The 15,535-nt window shown below is 39.9% G+C and overlaps 2 protein-coding genes across 3 annotated transcripts; one reads left to right on the top strand and one right to left on the bottom strand.

The window, feature by feature from the left end:
- Positions 1–244: 244 nt before the first annotated feature.
- LOC110841268 (SET domain-containing protein SmydA-8) lies at positions 245–6,538 on the top strand. Of its 2 annotated transcripts, none has more exons than XM_087358996.1 (8): positions 245–646; positions 1,251–1,392; positions 1,677–2,107; positions 2,490–2,795; positions 3,465–3,653; positions 4,016–4,173; positions 4,723–4,894; positions 5,505–5,778. In XM_087358996.1, exons 2-8 carry the CDS (start codon positions 1,255–1,257, stop codon positions 5,626–5,628), a joined length of 1,518 nt encoding a protein of 505 aa, XP_087215122.1. In that variant the 5' UTR covers positions 245–646; positions 1,251–1,254; the 3' UTR covers positions 5,629–5,778. The 2 variants fall into 2 exon arrangements, with proteins under 2 accessions (XP_087215122.1, XP_021942350.1); XM_022086658.2 differs by having other exon boundaries at positions 252–646; positions 4,016–4,169; positions 5,505–6,538.
- Positions 6,539–7,674: 1,136 nt separating this feature from the next.
- On the bottom strand, positions 7,675–14,852 carry LOC110841297 (5-hydroxytryptamine receptor 1B). Its single transcript, XM_022086699.2, has 5 exons — positions 14,724–14,852; positions 14,162–14,316; positions 11,429–11,549; positions 10,756–10,945; positions 7,675–9,538 (listed from the first exon to the last, which is right to left on the bottom strand). The coding sequence occupies exons 1-5, from the start codon at positions 14,757–14,759 to the stop codon at positions 8,610–8,612; spliced, it is 1,431 nt and encodes a 476-aa protein (XP_021942391.2). The 5' UTR covers positions 14,760–14,852; the 3' UTR covers positions 7,675–8,609.
- Between the last annotated feature and the right edge of the window lie 683 nt (positions 14,853–15,535).

Below are 15,535 nucleotides of genomic sequence, written 5' to 3'. Positions count from 1 at the left end.
CTCACTGACTGAGGTTTCACGGATCGGAATTTAAAATAAGCTTACACGTTTGTGATTTTTTGTAAAATCGGCGCATCGGATAAAATGTTTGTGTGTGACATGAAGTGGATATTTCATTACGCCTTACAACTTCTATTTGAGTTTTCTATAGAATATATGTTTAATATAATATAATAAAACATAATTTCCGTGTATGCAGGGTCAATATATTTATGTAAGAAAAATACACCTGTGATTAATAAATTAACATTAAGATCAATTACATGTAAAATCAGAAATGAATCGTTTTGTAATTCAGTTCTACGAAAGCATATAAGTATGATATATGAAGAATGTTATTATGCTCCAAAATTGAATAAACTGAAGGGAATAGGCCAACGCGAAGTTTGGTATAGATCTTCCACACAAATATATTATATTCATGATTTGAATTATACAGTCACAATTTACCAGGCCTCTACTTCGTGAATGTTTAAGTGCTAACGTCTATTTTCGACTAAGTTAAAAATATCCAAACAAGTTCCTATCGCAAACACAGAGAGCGTTGTAAAGTGTCTAGCTCGGGTTATAACAAGCCATTGACATCAAACTGATTCTGCATCAAGATTTAAACGAAGAATTCACGTTACACGGTGCCACATAAGTTGTAAGTACAATACATTTTATTTTAAATAATTTGTGTACGGGATATGGTCCAGTACTAGCAGTCATTTGATGAGACATTTAAGAGGTGTGTCTTCATTTCTACTCTTCGCTTTCCTGTACATGCGTAGATTAATAAGACAGCACATTTCGGAGGTTAGGATAGGATACTGAGATGATTTATTATGTTAGCAGTAGCGAGTAGAACTGGCTGTATCACCAAAGCATACGTGATAAATAACACATAAGCTAAAACGCTAAATATAAATTACTCGGTGAGTAACACATGTTCTAAAAGACAAGAGAGCAGTGTTTCTTTTAGGTGGGGTATGTAGTGAATGTAATGTAATATGTGAGTTTTTGGTTCACAGGCTGTATAGTTAAAATTGTTAAATTAATGATATCGGTGGCGACTCATCATTATCGCTTACAGGGCCTGGACAGCCCTGCCTCGACGCAAGTTACATATTTTTTTGTAAATTTGTGTTATTGGCATAAACATAAGGAAACAGCGTATTTTGTCAGTGAATCCTGTGTAAAATTGTTAGTGGTAATCACGTCATTAAACATGTCATTGCGGGTGACCGCCATATTTCTTTATCTTTCAGTGCGATGCCTGAGGATGAGTGCGTCGTGTGTTCTGCCCCAGCTGCTCGTAAGTGCAGTGCCTGCAGGCAGACGTCCTATTGCAGCAAGGAACATCAGAAACAGGATTGGAAGAAACACAAAAATGCCTGCAGATGTTTCGAAGTAAGTGTCGCCTTTATGGGTTTGGCAATTAAAAGCGTGTAGTTTGCCTGTTACTCCTGTGTTTTCTGACTTGTAAGCAGATTCTTTAGTTACCGAAATTTTCCTTCCAGGGTTCCGTACTTTAATTTTGAGGTGAAGCTACCGCCATAAGGCTTTCAAAATTTGTCTCGGACACAATCGACTGGGTTGTTTCATTATACAAATATTACCATTGTCCATTATCTGTGAAAACAAAATTAATATACACGATGTTTTATAATCGACACTCATCTGCGTGATTTTAGATCCGAACGTCGCCGGAGCTGGGGAAGTACCTCGTGGCCTCACGTGACCTGTCCCCTGGGGACGTGATTATCAGCGAAGGGCCTCTGCTTGTGGGTCCCAAGCTACATACCGAGCAGCCCCTCTGTCTGGGGTGCCACGCACCTACGCGGTTCGACAGCGATTACAGGTGTCCCAAATGCCTATGGCCGTGGTGCGGGCCGAGCTGCCCCGCGGATCCCAAGCTTCACGCCCCAGAGTGTTCAATACTGCGCCTACAGGCAAAACAAAGCTTGGCTTCGGCGGCCAGAAAGGACGTTGCTGGCTACCATTATGACGCCGTGACGCCGCTCAGATGTTTGCTGTTTCAACGACGCAACCCCCGTAAGTGGGAGCAGATCCTACAGATGGAAGCACATCTCAGGCACAGAGGACCTGGGACTGATACCTACAGGTACAGGGGAATCACCGTCTGTCCTACTACATAGAGTAATTATTAATTCATAACGACTGTGAAACTTTATATATGGAATTAAGAATTTTAAAAAATCGGCCAAGTAGAGACTAAAAGGAATAGCCAGTTATAATGAAGGTCGTTTTACCTAATATCCTGACACAAATTTTTTATCTCCTTCCATATTCTTAACAACTGATTATTCATAGTTGCCTTTTTATTTCGTTTTAAACTTTGTAGTCTCTGGAGTTTAAAAAGTCGTTATAACAATATAAAAACAAAACAAATCAAATAAGCATTTGAATGAAATCAGGCAGTATAAAACCTTTCTAAAAGCTTCCTATTTAATGCTTACTTACTTGTCATGCTTGTGGTTGTTCAGGGAGATTCAAGATCGCGTGGTAAATTTCCTGCAGGAGAATTACCTGCAGAATCTCCCTTCAGTTGACGTGAGTGGAGAAACAGTTTTGCAGAACTGTTCTCAGAACACTCTGCACAGGATATGTGGCGTGCTGGATGTGAACGGACTGGACATCCGCCTTGCCCTGGGGTCAGAGGTTGTGGCATTGTACCCCACGGTATACCTGATTGAACACAATTGTCTGCCAAACACTCGACACACTTTCGAGATCAACCCCGGATACAAACAGTACCGCATAACTGTAACAGCCACCCAGCACATCCAGAAGTGAGTACAGGGAGACTTGCCCCTCCTCTCTGGGCAGATACGTGTACTCCATTTGAGTATGCATAGTATCAAAGTATTTTATTATCTATGATTCTGTACCCCGCATGAATCCTGACGATGAATAATATCACAGACACATAAAACATTTTTGTAAAGTGATCATTCTTATGATATTACGTGACACAGAATCAAAAGTTATTTTCCCATGTCAAAAAAATTTGGACATGCTAGTAGCGTAAAAGTTCTGCTGTGTTTACCATAATTTTACCATTAACCTTTGTGAAGAACACCAAGGTAGTCTGAGTTTTGAGCGGTCAATACCCAATACCCAAAATGTTTGTAGGATGTCTCGTACCTCTATGACTGACATCATATATGACATAGTGAAGCTAACAGAGACATTTTTACAACTTTCAGCTGAGAACGCACCTAAAAATATTATGAATATGAGTTATAAATCTTTATGAGGTCTATGGGCCTATTTTAAGTTACACCGCTATTAGCTTTCACACGATTAGTTATTTTTAGAAGATTTGATAACATTTAAACAAACCTAACGTAAATGTATACGTTTCGGCGTATCTTTCCTTTTCAACGCCAAAATTTTGTTCAGATTCGTTCAGTAATTTCTGAGATTAAGCATTTGGATTAATTTTACGTTGAATTCAGGGGCGAGCACATCGCGACGATGTACACGCATGCGCTGTGGGGTACACAGGCTCGCAGGGACCACCTTTTGGCCACCAAGTACTTCAGCTGCCGGTGCAAGAGATGTAGCGACCCCACGGAGCTGGGTACAAACATCAGCGGCTTGCGGTGCCTGGGGCTGCATGCCCTCTCAGATGGGACCTCCGACGCGTAAGTACAACGCCAGTGCCAGACACCAATGTTGGACAACGCCTGTGTCTTTAATAGTGACATTTATGGCACAGAGCATACATTTTCATGAACCACCTCTCTGCTTTTATGTCCGCTTTAATGCGTTATTTTAATTAATTAACTACTCGATGCGAAGTCACTTATGAAAAGTTAAGATAAAATTCTCGTTTTTATGTAATTCCAAGATTCGTTAATCTATTCTCGTAAGTCCTGAACTTTAAATCTATTCCACCAACTCAACCCTTATTGCCCTCAGATATAGTTTAATATTATTTTTCGATTTTGTCAAATAAGATTTCCTTAAACCCCGCTCCACCTGAGCTACATCATCCTGTTTACAGAGACGATGGTTCATGTGGAGGGACACAGTTGCCAATTTCGCCATTGGATGACAATTCAGACTGGCGCTGCGATCGCTGTCCTATTGTGATGACTTCATCAGAAGTGTCTGACCTAGTATCAAGGATCGGAGAGGAGGTGGACACTATCCAGGCAGTGGGTATCGGAATAAATTTCTCTTAGCATCAAGTTCATTGACAATTCATTCGAAACATTTCCTGGTGCTATGAATATTTTTAATTCTTTAAGGCTTAGTGGTAATGTGCCATTTATTTTAATAATGAATAAATATATATTTTTTGTCTATGGGTTTCGTACGATTCGGAAAATAGCCCATGCGGGATTCAAACTAGGGAACACTTTGCTGCAATCAAATCAAGGAGGATGAGATGGGAAGGACATATAGCATGTATGGAGGAAATAAGACGTTCATAAAACATTTTGGTTGAAAAGCCTGAAGGCAAGAGACCACATGGAATACCTACATATAGATTGAGGATAATATTAAAATAGGTCTTATGGAAAAAATGTTGGAGGATGTGGACTCAATTAGGGATCGACGGAGGGGTTTTGTGTGCACTGTAATGAACCTTTCGGGGTTCACGAAAGGCTGGGTTGTTTGTGACTAACTGGACGTACTATTAGTCTCTCAAGGACCCTGCTCCGTGCCTAGGGTTAGTTACTAGAATCTGAGTTGTGTTGTTCGCAGGGAAGTCCAACAGTGACGCAACTGGAGGAACTTCTGACAAAGCTGTCCATGTTTCTGCACCCCCACCATTATCACCTATACTCCGTCAAACACACTCTGGTTCAACTGTATGGTCACCAACAGGGATACCAGATCAGTCAGCTGAGCGACCAGCAGCTGAAGAGGAAAGCCGGTACGTGCTATCGCCTCCTTACTCTACTACAAGGAAACTTCATTTCCAAGACCGACTTTTGCTCATTTAACGATGTTTTTGTAGGCCTATTAGATCTGTATTTTGTTTATCTAACGATGCCTTCTGCAGCTTCTAATGGTATGCATCGATTTCTTTTGAACGGTGAAATGTAAATTATCCCTTGTGGAAGATATAGACCTTAGTCTACTTGGGGACTGTCCTGGCATTCGGGTACAGGAGCTTAAGAAAATCGGGAAAGGATAGCCAGTCTCCAAATCAAATCCAGATAAGAGGTTTTACGGAATGCTACTCAGTATACCACTACAGCCTACTCCAGGAGAGAAGGTCTGGAGAGGTTCATAGAACCATTTGAAATTGGCGGGACATGTAACAAACTTGGCGTATTGTAAGTACTTTTCCGGGTAATCGTCTAGAGTGACTGAGAAAGTCCACGGAAACCCAAGTTGAAATTGTCAATCCATTGTCAGAATTTGAACGGGATAAATTCACAGGGTCAGAATTGTCCTGTCCGTAACCGAGTTCTAAGACAGGATGCGTGTCGGCTACTCTTCCGGGCACGAAACTGAAGTAGTTTCATTGTTTTATCCAGGCATGTGCCGGGAACTGCTCGCCATAACAGACACCCTAGACCCAGGCGCCACGAGACTGGCGCTCTTTTCCTCAGTACTTCTGAGGGAACTTCACTGTGCAGAGTTTTATCTCGCCCGTCGTGACCTTGAGAAGGAGCCACCTGTCGTATCTGCCCGGGAGACTATCCGCAGGGCCCTGGAAGCAAAAGAATTGTTGCTGAGGGCCATCGAAATCCTGAAGCCAGAACCTCTGTTCTCATCCGGAGCCAAAATGACGGAGCTCGTCCAGAAGACCCTTTTTGAATGCGATATTTGGTTAAAGGACAAGATGTCGACTATTCCGACATAAGTTGAACAGAGCAGTCTGTAACACCAGAATGTTCGAAAAACACTGGAACAGAGCATGTATTACTGAACAGGGGGTCTGCGGACCCCTGGGGGTCTGTAACACCAGAATGTTCGAAAAACATTGGAACAGAGCATGTATTATAACGTTAAACTGAAGCTGTTTATTTAAAACATTACATTTTAAAACTCTGAACAACAGAATAAATTCATTACTGTGGAAAACAGAAACTAATTTTAGAAATGGATATTTACATAATTAAAACAGTATACACAAAGCTGGTACTATGTTTGTACCAAAGACAAAATTTCAAGAAAGATATTGATTAATTGAACCGGAAACTCTCATATTTTTGATAATATTAAAAACTTCGAAAGAAGTCAGAATTAATCAAATCTTTTGAGAGTCGTTAGATTGGCAGTCCCGTCTACACAACAATTTTTTATTTTAGTTTCAATGTTTATTAATAACCACTACATGTTTCGTCCTTGATTGGTCATCTTCAGGTGGTTTTCTTTAATTTCTCGAAGATAGTAGATATGACTGCTAAATTGTAAAAATATTTCAAATAGATAACATTAACATGGATCCGTGCGATTTTCCTTAGTAATATTTCAACCCAACGATCATCACAAAACAGGACACATCCCTTAAAACTTCTGACAGACATTTTTCGTTACAATATAAATAAAAATATAATATAAACAATCTTACATCTATTCATTACTATCATATTCAGTCACATTGCTCATTATTTACTAAGAAATGAGCACTAATGTCTCAGATATATAGGACGTATAGCACGCATGATGGACATACAGGAAAGAGATTATTTGGAAGACCTAGTCTCAGATTACAAATAGTAGATATAATTTAAAGTACTCAAGCAATACTGTGGTTGTATTTTGTAACATACCGATAAACTTTCTGATTCCGTAAAACACAGAATTTCTTGAATAACTGAATACTAAAGTATTTATGTGGATTTTAAGAGATAATTTTTATATTATATTAGGCTTACCCTGCAACAGCAGTGTATGATTATTATTAATACATTTTTAAAGAAATTAGTGTGAATGCAACTCTAATTTACTTTTCAGTAATAGCCGGCGAACTTGAAGAGTTATTTAACACGTTACGTTAACAAAAAAAAATGTCCAATGCTCTGACTGGGAACCGAACCACAGTCATTTCGGAAGCGACGTGTCTTTGAGTTACTCTTAACTCCAAGGACAACGGAACGCTAATTCACAGATATACAGATGACAGCGAGCGAATCGTTGTTTCTGAGATCAACAGAATAGTAGGAGTAGGTAGGCCCTGCAGCGAGGATAAGTTACAAGCATATTGCATTCGGGATTTTTCCGAAGGTGACAGCCGAATTTTGACGATTGCATCAAACCGGAAGTTCCTGCCAAACTTCCTTTCCGCGCGAGTAACCTGCGACAGCAATGAAAAGTGTGAATCTTTCCTGTAATTGTGAGATTTGTGACGAAAGTGACGGTTTATTAGTGTTAAAAACTGTGAAATAGTGATCACTGGTGTCTGTTGCAGTAATTAGTTTTGTGAATCTGCTACACTTTAGACCGGATGGCGTAAGATATTAATCTACAAACTGAACTGACATGGTGGGTCAAGCTGCTCCACTCTATGCTAACATGAAACCCACTGGCGGGCGTTAGCTGCGTTAAGGTAAGAGATACATACATACGTAATCTATGCAGTGGAAAAATGTTGCATTTGTATAGTGCTGATGAAGAAAATGTATTTGCAATGTACGTAATACTTGTAATTTCAACGTGTAATCAGATGAATATGGCTGGTGGATTAACTACCCCCCCCCCCCCCTCAGTGTCAAGTGGTAACAGTATATACCACTTTTGTGAACAACCAGGAACTTGTATTGTTCACATGCTGGTTTAATATGATTCTCAGTGCAAACAGCGATTATTTCCTTAAACAGCGTTAAGATATTGATTTTTGTAATGGTGAAGTGTGGTGTTTTCTTCGCGGTACGGACTGAATGCTTAAATTTAACTCCGGCTTCAAAGGATTAATATAATAAATATTTGTTTGATATGTTGTAGAGAAAGGGCACTTTCAAAAACATGCCCCATTTAATACTAGACGTTTACCTGGCAGGCAAAGTATACAACTCCCGTTTGATGTTATTGTTTTCGGTGCAGTTCACGAAGATGGTGGTCGAAAGGGTGGGAGGAATCTGTGTCTAGTAGCATTAACAAATAATTCTGATGACGTTCTTACGTCCATTACATTAGACTTGTAAGTTGTAATGGAATGTACAATTTTATGTGTGCGATTAATTATTTTTGTTATTTTATAACGTAAAATGAATTGAGATTTTAGATTATACACGGCGATGAATAATAAGATGACTCTCCTACGAGTGTTATACCTTGTAGCCTGGTAGAAGGTATCCGACGTTTAAGACGTAGCAGTCATCTCCAAAAGTTGGTAAACTTCCACCAGACTATATGGCGCAACAAGACAGGCATATTCGGAACATGTGTTTGTTTAAATATATTTCCAGACTGTTTTAACGTCATTCACCTTAATGTTCATAGCCATGTTTACAAAATAACACCACTGATCCATACGGTAAGCCGGGCGAATCCAGTTCTCATTGTCACATACGATTTCTTTAAAATACACTTGATATTTTGTATTTACATTTACGTTACCCAAATAACGCAACGTTTGTTGCCATGGATCTGGGTCTGCAGGTTCTAATAGAATAACTATTTTTTTGTATAAATGGTTAAATATGATTGACTTCAACAGATATCGCAACTGCACCCAGTCTATTTTCTTCGTTATTTAAATAAGGACCCCGAGGAACAATGGAAATCGATCTAATCTGGTTTTTCTGTTCATCTACAATCTCTTGACTGTCTTTTTTAACATCTATTTTCGTTTCTGTTTTCAAAGAAATGCAACAATAGCAAAAAATACTCCCGATGAACGTAAAGAATGCCTGTATAAAATCCAATGTCTCATTCATGAAGCAATACAAGAATGGATTCAGTGCTGTTGAAAACAGACTCATTATGGTGAACCAGAACTGCAATAGCCACCATTTCATGTCGTCCAGTCTAATGTCTGGGTCAGACTGGGCAACGTTGAAGCTCCAACTAGGCACACGACCTATGAAACAAGTGACAATGAGAACCATAATTACTTTGAAGGTACGCACTTTACGTTTGGTATGGACTGTACGAACGGTCGGCTCGGCATGAGATTTTCTTTGAGGTACGTCACTGCAATGTTCTCTTCTGCGATTTAAAGGCGTTCCGGAGCCACTGTCAGTTACCAGCGTGCTCCTTGACCCCGTGTTGATAGTTGTGTTACTTTGAAAGACGTATCTGGGCGACATCTTTGTGTTAGCTTTCGTGTACGTTTTGTTTGTAGCTGAAGTAGCTGTCGCGTTTGAAGTTTGCTCATGCGCACGTCTGCTGATGGGAATCCGCTGTTTCCAGACGTATGAGGCGACTACAGTGTAGAATCCGACGAATGTGACGAACAGGGGAAGGAAGATGAGGGCGTATACTGAGATGTAATACTGGCTTTTGAATTCTTTTGTAGGTACGACACAGAAATGCAGGGGATCGGGAAGGATTTCACAGTCGACAGTCACCACATGCATTGGTCCTATGTAATTGTACGTGAAAAACATTGGCGTAGCAGTACCTGAAACAAAATTAAAACACTGATAATAAAAATGAGAACGGGTTGGGTGGGGCACCCGGACTTAGGAATTCGTACTAGGTAAATCTCAAGATAAGAGACCACTTGTGGAAACATGAACGCCAAGGGGAAGATACATAAAACTTAACTTTAGAGAAGTAGGAGAAATGCTTGCTGAATATTGGTTGGAAATTGTGTAGCAAAGAGACATAGCCGTAGATGGGAGGATAATATTAAAATGGATCTTAGAGGCAGAGGGTTTGGGTGTGTGGATTGGATTTATCAAGCGCAAGATCGGGGCCACTGTTAGGTCCTTATGAGCACAGTAATGAATCTTCGGTTATTATAAAAAGCGGGGAATTTATTGACTAGTTGGGCGTGTTCCATGAGCACTTAACAGTCACTTAGCACATAAATTCGCCGCTGTTATAAAACCCGACGGTACATTACGAAAATAATGACAAAAATAAATTTTCCCACGCTCTTACGTTTCAATTTAAGGTCAGTTTAATTTGCTTGTCATATTCACAAGTTCCTTTTGTAAGATCTCTGCCTTTCGTATTTTTCCGAATATAATTTGCTTTCTTTTCTGAATTCCGAAAGTCGTGGTAAAGTAGTTATCACTCCCGCTTTGTATTCAGTAGCCCCTGGTTCAAATCTCGGCCCGTAGAGCGACTGATTGAGGTTTTTCGTAATTTTTCCTCGGTCCTTCCATTCAAATGCCGTTATAGTACTTTAAAGTAGGCCACGACCGATTCGTTCCATACCCTTTCCAGTTAATTATTCATCTTTACATTCGACGCTGAATTACTGACAACGTCGTTAAATAAACTAAAAATATTTTTATAACACTTCACAAAAATTCTGTAGATTTTTTAATATAAGCTACCACCGAAAAGATTGTTATTTGTTTAAATGCTTGCCAAATTTCTCGCTAGGCGCTTTGAAATGTAAAACCTGCGCATTATACAGAAAGTCCCGAAAAGATGCATACACATATTCCGTGGATTTAAATAAAGACATTCTAAACCATTATATTCGTCAGCATTGGCACTTAGTGAATTAGCGAATCTGACGTAGGTGTTCAAAATGACCACCGTTAGCTTCGTGGCGCAGTTGACACCGATTAACATCTTATTGACAAGCGACCACCAAAATTACTGATATTTTTGGGACACTCTGTATTTATGACAGTGCCTCCAACCCGCATCTCGGCTTACCTGCACACGCAGACCAGATCAGCAGCATAAGAAGCAGGCAGATCCACAGGTTAGGATCCCACCTCTTCTTAACGCCACCCCTCACAGCCTGGTAACGATCCAAGGCGATGCAGGAAATTGTCATCGAGTTTATTAACAGACACATCGCCATCAACAGGGGTTGAAAGGAGCACATGCCTTCACCCAATGCCTAAGCAACAGATAGTTGGCGACACTGACTGTACTGAAATTCGATTAGTTCTTTCCGTGTCAAATGTTCATTTAACTAGTTCACTTAATTACATGGTTTACGTACAATTATCTAATTTTAAATCCGTATCATTATTCCACATTTTTCCTCAACGTGATTGAATCTACAGAAAAATAATTTTATTGAAATAAATAATACGTGACAAATTAAAAATAAATAGCTAATGAAGATACAAATATTAATAATAGAAAAGGAGATAAGGCTTTATAGAAATGAATTTTTTAAACAATTAAAATGATTTTTGTAGCCAGCAGAACCCTTTTACAGCTAGGCTTAGAATACAGTCTTCCCGCTTTTTAATGAGAGTTACTGACAGTGTCATTAAATAAATGAACAAAATATAAGTAAATAAAATAAACCAATACCGATAGGCTACTGAGTCCTTAATTGTCTTCATAATCGGATAATCTCACGTGTACGTACCCAAGCATTGGAATATTTCTGGACGAACTTTGGAATGTAGGTGGCTGAGTAGGATAGGCCTAGCAGTAAATCACTGAGCGCCAGAGAGACGAGACAGCACTTGTACAGCAAACGGAGTTTCCTGTGAGAATGGAACAGAGTTGTCTAGTTTCCAAATGAAAATAAGCAGAGATTGACACCCCTGTCGTGTTTTATAAAGGCCTCCGTTTCTTATAATTACGTCTTTAATTTGGTTAAAATAAGATGAGGTGGTCTAGCGGTTAGAACGCTGGCCTTGTAATCCTGGGGTCTCGGGTTTGATTCCCGGCGGTGCCCGAATTTATAACTTGTGTTGGGCAAGGCCGTGGTGTAGGCAACACGGAGTTTTCCTCCGTGGCATCCCAACAATTACTCCATTCACACACAGAAGAAGGCAATGGCAAACCACTTCTGGATCATCTGCCAAGAACGTATATGAACAGGTCCCAGTCCGAGAAAAGGATGGAAGGATCCTGTTCATATGGACCTGTCGTCGGACAGAACACTAAATAATAATAAGATGAGGTGGTCTAGCGGTTAGAACGCTGGCCTTGTAATCCTGGGGTCTCGGGTTCGATTCCCGGCGGTGCCCGAATTTATAACTTGTGTTGGGCAAGGCCGTGGTGTAGGCAACACGGAGTTTTCCTCCGTGGCATCCCAACAATTACTCCATTCACACACAGAAGAAGGCAATGGCAAACCACTTCTGGATCATCTGCCAAGAACGTATATGAACAGGTCCCAGTCCGAGAAAAGGATGGAAGGATCCTGTTCATATGGACCTGTCGTCAGACAGAACACTAAATAATAATAAGATGAGATGGTCTAGCGGTCAGAACGCTGGCCTTGTAATCCTGGGGTCTCGGGTTCGATTCCCGGCGGTGCCCGAATTTATAACTTGTGTTGGGCAAGGCCGTGGTCTAGGCAACACGGAGTTTTCCTCCGTGGCATCCCAACAATTACTCCATTCACACACAGAAGAAGGCAATGGCAAACCACTTCTGGATCATCTGCCAAGAACGTATATGAACAGGTCCCAGTCCGAGAAAAGGATGGAAGGATCCTGTTCATATGGACCTGTCGTCAGACAGAACACTAAATAATAATAAGATGAGATGGTCTAGCGGTCAGAACGCTGGCCTTGTAATCCTGGGGTCTCGGGTTCGATTCCCGGCGGTGCCCGAATTTATAACTTGTGTTGGGCAAGGCCGTGGTCTAGGCAACACGGAGTTTTCCTCCGTGGCATCCCAACAATTACTCCATTCACACACAGAAGAAGGCAATGGCAAACCACTTCTGGATCATCTGCCAAGAACGTATATGAACAGGTCCCAGTCCGAGAAAAGGATGGAAGGATCCTGTTCATATGGACCTGTCGTCAGACAGAACACTAAATAATAATAAGATGAGATGGTCTAGCGGTCAGAACGCTGGCCTTGTAATCCTGGGGTCTCGGGTTCGATTCCCGGCGGTGCCCGAATTTATAACTTGTGTTGGGCAAGGCCGTGGTCTAGGCAACACGGAGTTTTCCTCCGTGGCATCCCAACAATTACTCCATTCACACACAGAAGAAGGCAATGGCAAACCACTTCTGGATCATCTGCCAAGAACGTATATGAACAGGTCCCAGTCCGAGAAAAGGATGGAAGGATCCTGTTCATATGGACCTGTCGTCAGACAGAACACTAAATAATAATAAGATGAGATGGTCTAGCGGTCAGAACGCTGGCCTTGTAATCCTGGGGTCTCGGGTTCGATTCCCGGCGGTGCCCGAATTTATAACTTGTGTTGGGCAAGGCCGTGGTCTAGGCAACACGGAGTTTTCCTCCGTGGCATCCCAACAATTACTCCATTCACACACAGAAGAAGGCAATGGCAAACCACTTCTGGATCATCTGCCAAGAACGTATATGAACAGGTCCCAGTCCGAGAAAAGGATGGAAGGATCCTGTTCATATGGACCTGTCGTCAGACAGAACACTAAATAAATATATGATAATTTATCCATGGCCATGGTAAACAATCATCTGGTTTCGTAATAAGCAGAGATAAGTGGCGATTTTAATTGTTATACGCTACTTTGTTACACTTTACAATGAAAGTGTTTTTTTTGTAGTAAGATTTTCAAGTTATTCTTGATGGGATGTTTTATAGTAAAATATATTTCTGTAACGAGATATGGGATAAAATATTGTTACGAGTAATCTGTGACTCTCGTTAAATATCTTTTAATGCGTTAATATTTCGTGAGAATCACGAATACCAATTTAGAAAAAGTGTGAGGCAAGGAACATGGTCCTGGTTGATGTGTCCGAAATTATATTTAGAATAAATTGTAATTTATTTTACAGTAGACTGAACAATGTCTAATAGTGTTTGTTTTGGAGCAGAGATAGATTTACGCTCTTGATTTTATGTGCAGTCGGGTGTTTATTTTGATGAAAATACATTGAAGGAGATGTTTTATTTTGAAGAGGCTGTACATTTATCACGAATGACAGTAATTATTGGCGTGGGTCTTTTGGTAACGCCCGGTAGGTGACGGATTCAATTATCAGCCCGTTTGCCGACTGTCTTGACAGAGACTGCGCTGTTATTTTGATTGAAATACAAATTACAATTGGAGGTGATTTAATTTGTTCTTTGGGTGGGGGGGGGGGGTCAGTTTTTTGTTATTTTTTTTAAAATATGTAAAAATATATTAAGTATATTTACCTGCGAAATACAGTAAAGATGGCTGCACAGTTTCCTACTACGCAGAAGCTGCAAAGGACAATTGCCACTGTAAGAAGTGCAATCCGTTCTCCTTCGGGAAGGACTTTCAGGTCTTCGCTCTCTTCCCACAGGACTGTCAGGCCATACGTCTCATTCTATGTTAGGAGAAAGAAACGAGTAAAATTTCAAAGTCCTTTTCAACGAATTAAAAACCATTATTATTAAAAGGCGTTGTATATACACATACAGAGGGGCCCAAACAAATGTATACACACTTTAATAGATGTTATAAACTGATTTTATGAAGAAAAATATTAAAATACAATAGGGATTAAATATTGTTGAAAGAAGTTAAGTGTTTATGTTATCAGTTTCATCTGGACGTATCTACGTCGTGTTACAAATTTGTTAGGCGTACCGAATATTTGGTATTAATTTTTTAAAATTCATTAAAATGAATATGTTTGAATTTAAGGTTATTTAAATAAGGAAGTAGTAGCTTATGTACAGAATTATTATATTTCTTATTATTTTAAACGCTTTCAAAAGCAAAGATACTTACTTCAGGTTTCATAGACATGCAGGTATTTACATCCATTGTTCTGAGTCTTCCTGAAATATCACAAGACACGTTAGTACATGTGACGTACTTGTGAAATTTAAAACCTACTTTTCTGTATAGTGGTTAGCACTCCAGTTTAATATACTGCTTGTGGGCGAACTAATTAACTAACGAAGCAGCCAGCTAAGTACCTAAGATAGGTACTTTCTGGGTTGTAGCGCCGTGTAGTCTGGTAGAAGTTTGCCAACTTATCAGTGGTCTTCGCTGCTTATATCATCAGATCGCCCTGATGATAGAGGCAGCAAGTACCTCTGAAACGTTTGTAAACGTCTACCAGTCTACACGGCGCTACAACCCAGAAGACAGCCGTGAGAACCTCTAATCCTACTTACACCAAGTGACTGGCAGAATCAGACATCAGCGAAACTAAATTCAGTTACAGACAGGTTTAGAAAATGACGAATTGGCCATCAACCAACCAACTATTTATTTATCAATGAAAAAAAAGACAAACTAATTTCGTGTTTTGGGGGGAAAAAATGGTTTTTACTAGAACCAAAACCCCATTGTCGTTGAATAAATTTTCAACAAATTAAATCCACTTTAATATTATCTGCACCTTGATCTTTCAAGTATAAGCTTTGTAAGAAATTTCTTTATCTAATTTATCTGTTAATTCCGGGTTACACACTAATATAATACTCACTCTTCTTTTATCTTCGTTTGAGGTCTGTTTATTATTTAAACTTATTTAATTTCTGTAATCTGAGCTACATTCAATCCTTGTGTTATCAATTAACCGACAAAAGAAA

This window comes from Zootermopsis nevadensis, unplaced genomic scaffold (genome assembly GCF_977971745.1).
Source record: "Zootermopsis nevadensis isolate Lab colony 2312 unplaced genomic scaffold, Znev_1.0 Znev_ptg000030l, whole genome shotgun sequence".
Taxonomy (NCBI): Eukaryota; Metazoa; Arthropoda; class Insecta; order Blattodea; family Termopsidae; genus Zootermopsis; species Zootermopsis nevadensis.
The sequence above is the reverse complement of the archived record's forward strand: the minus strand, read 5'-3'. Positions and strand labels throughout refer to the sequence as shown.

Bases quoted from the DNA above. Each gene is read 5' to 3' on its own strand.
- LOC110841297 (XM_022086699.2), bottom strand. From the start codon at position 14,759: ATGGATGTAAATACCTGCATGTCTATGAAACCTGAA. The intron at 14,317-14,723 runs GTAAGTATCTTT...CTCCTAACATAG, and splicing joins GCATGTCTATGAAACCTGAA to AATGAGACGTATGGCCTGAC. The intron at 10,946-11,428 runs GTACGTACACGT...TCTGTTGCTTAG, and splicing joins AGAAATATTCCAATGCTTGG to GCATTGGGTGAAGGCATGTG.
- LOC110841268 (XM_022086658.2), top strand. From the start codon at position 1,255: ATGCCTGAGGATGAGTGCGTCGTGTGTTCTGCCCCAGCTGCTCGTAAG. The intron at 4,170-4,722 runs GTGGGTATCGGA...TGTTGTTCGCAG, and splicing joins AGGTGGACACTATCCAGGCA to GGAAGTCCAACAGTGACGCA. The intron at 4,895-5,504 runs GTACGTGCTATC...TGTTTTATCCAG, and splicing joins GCAGCTGAAGAGGAAAGCCG to GCATGTGCCGGGAACTGCTC.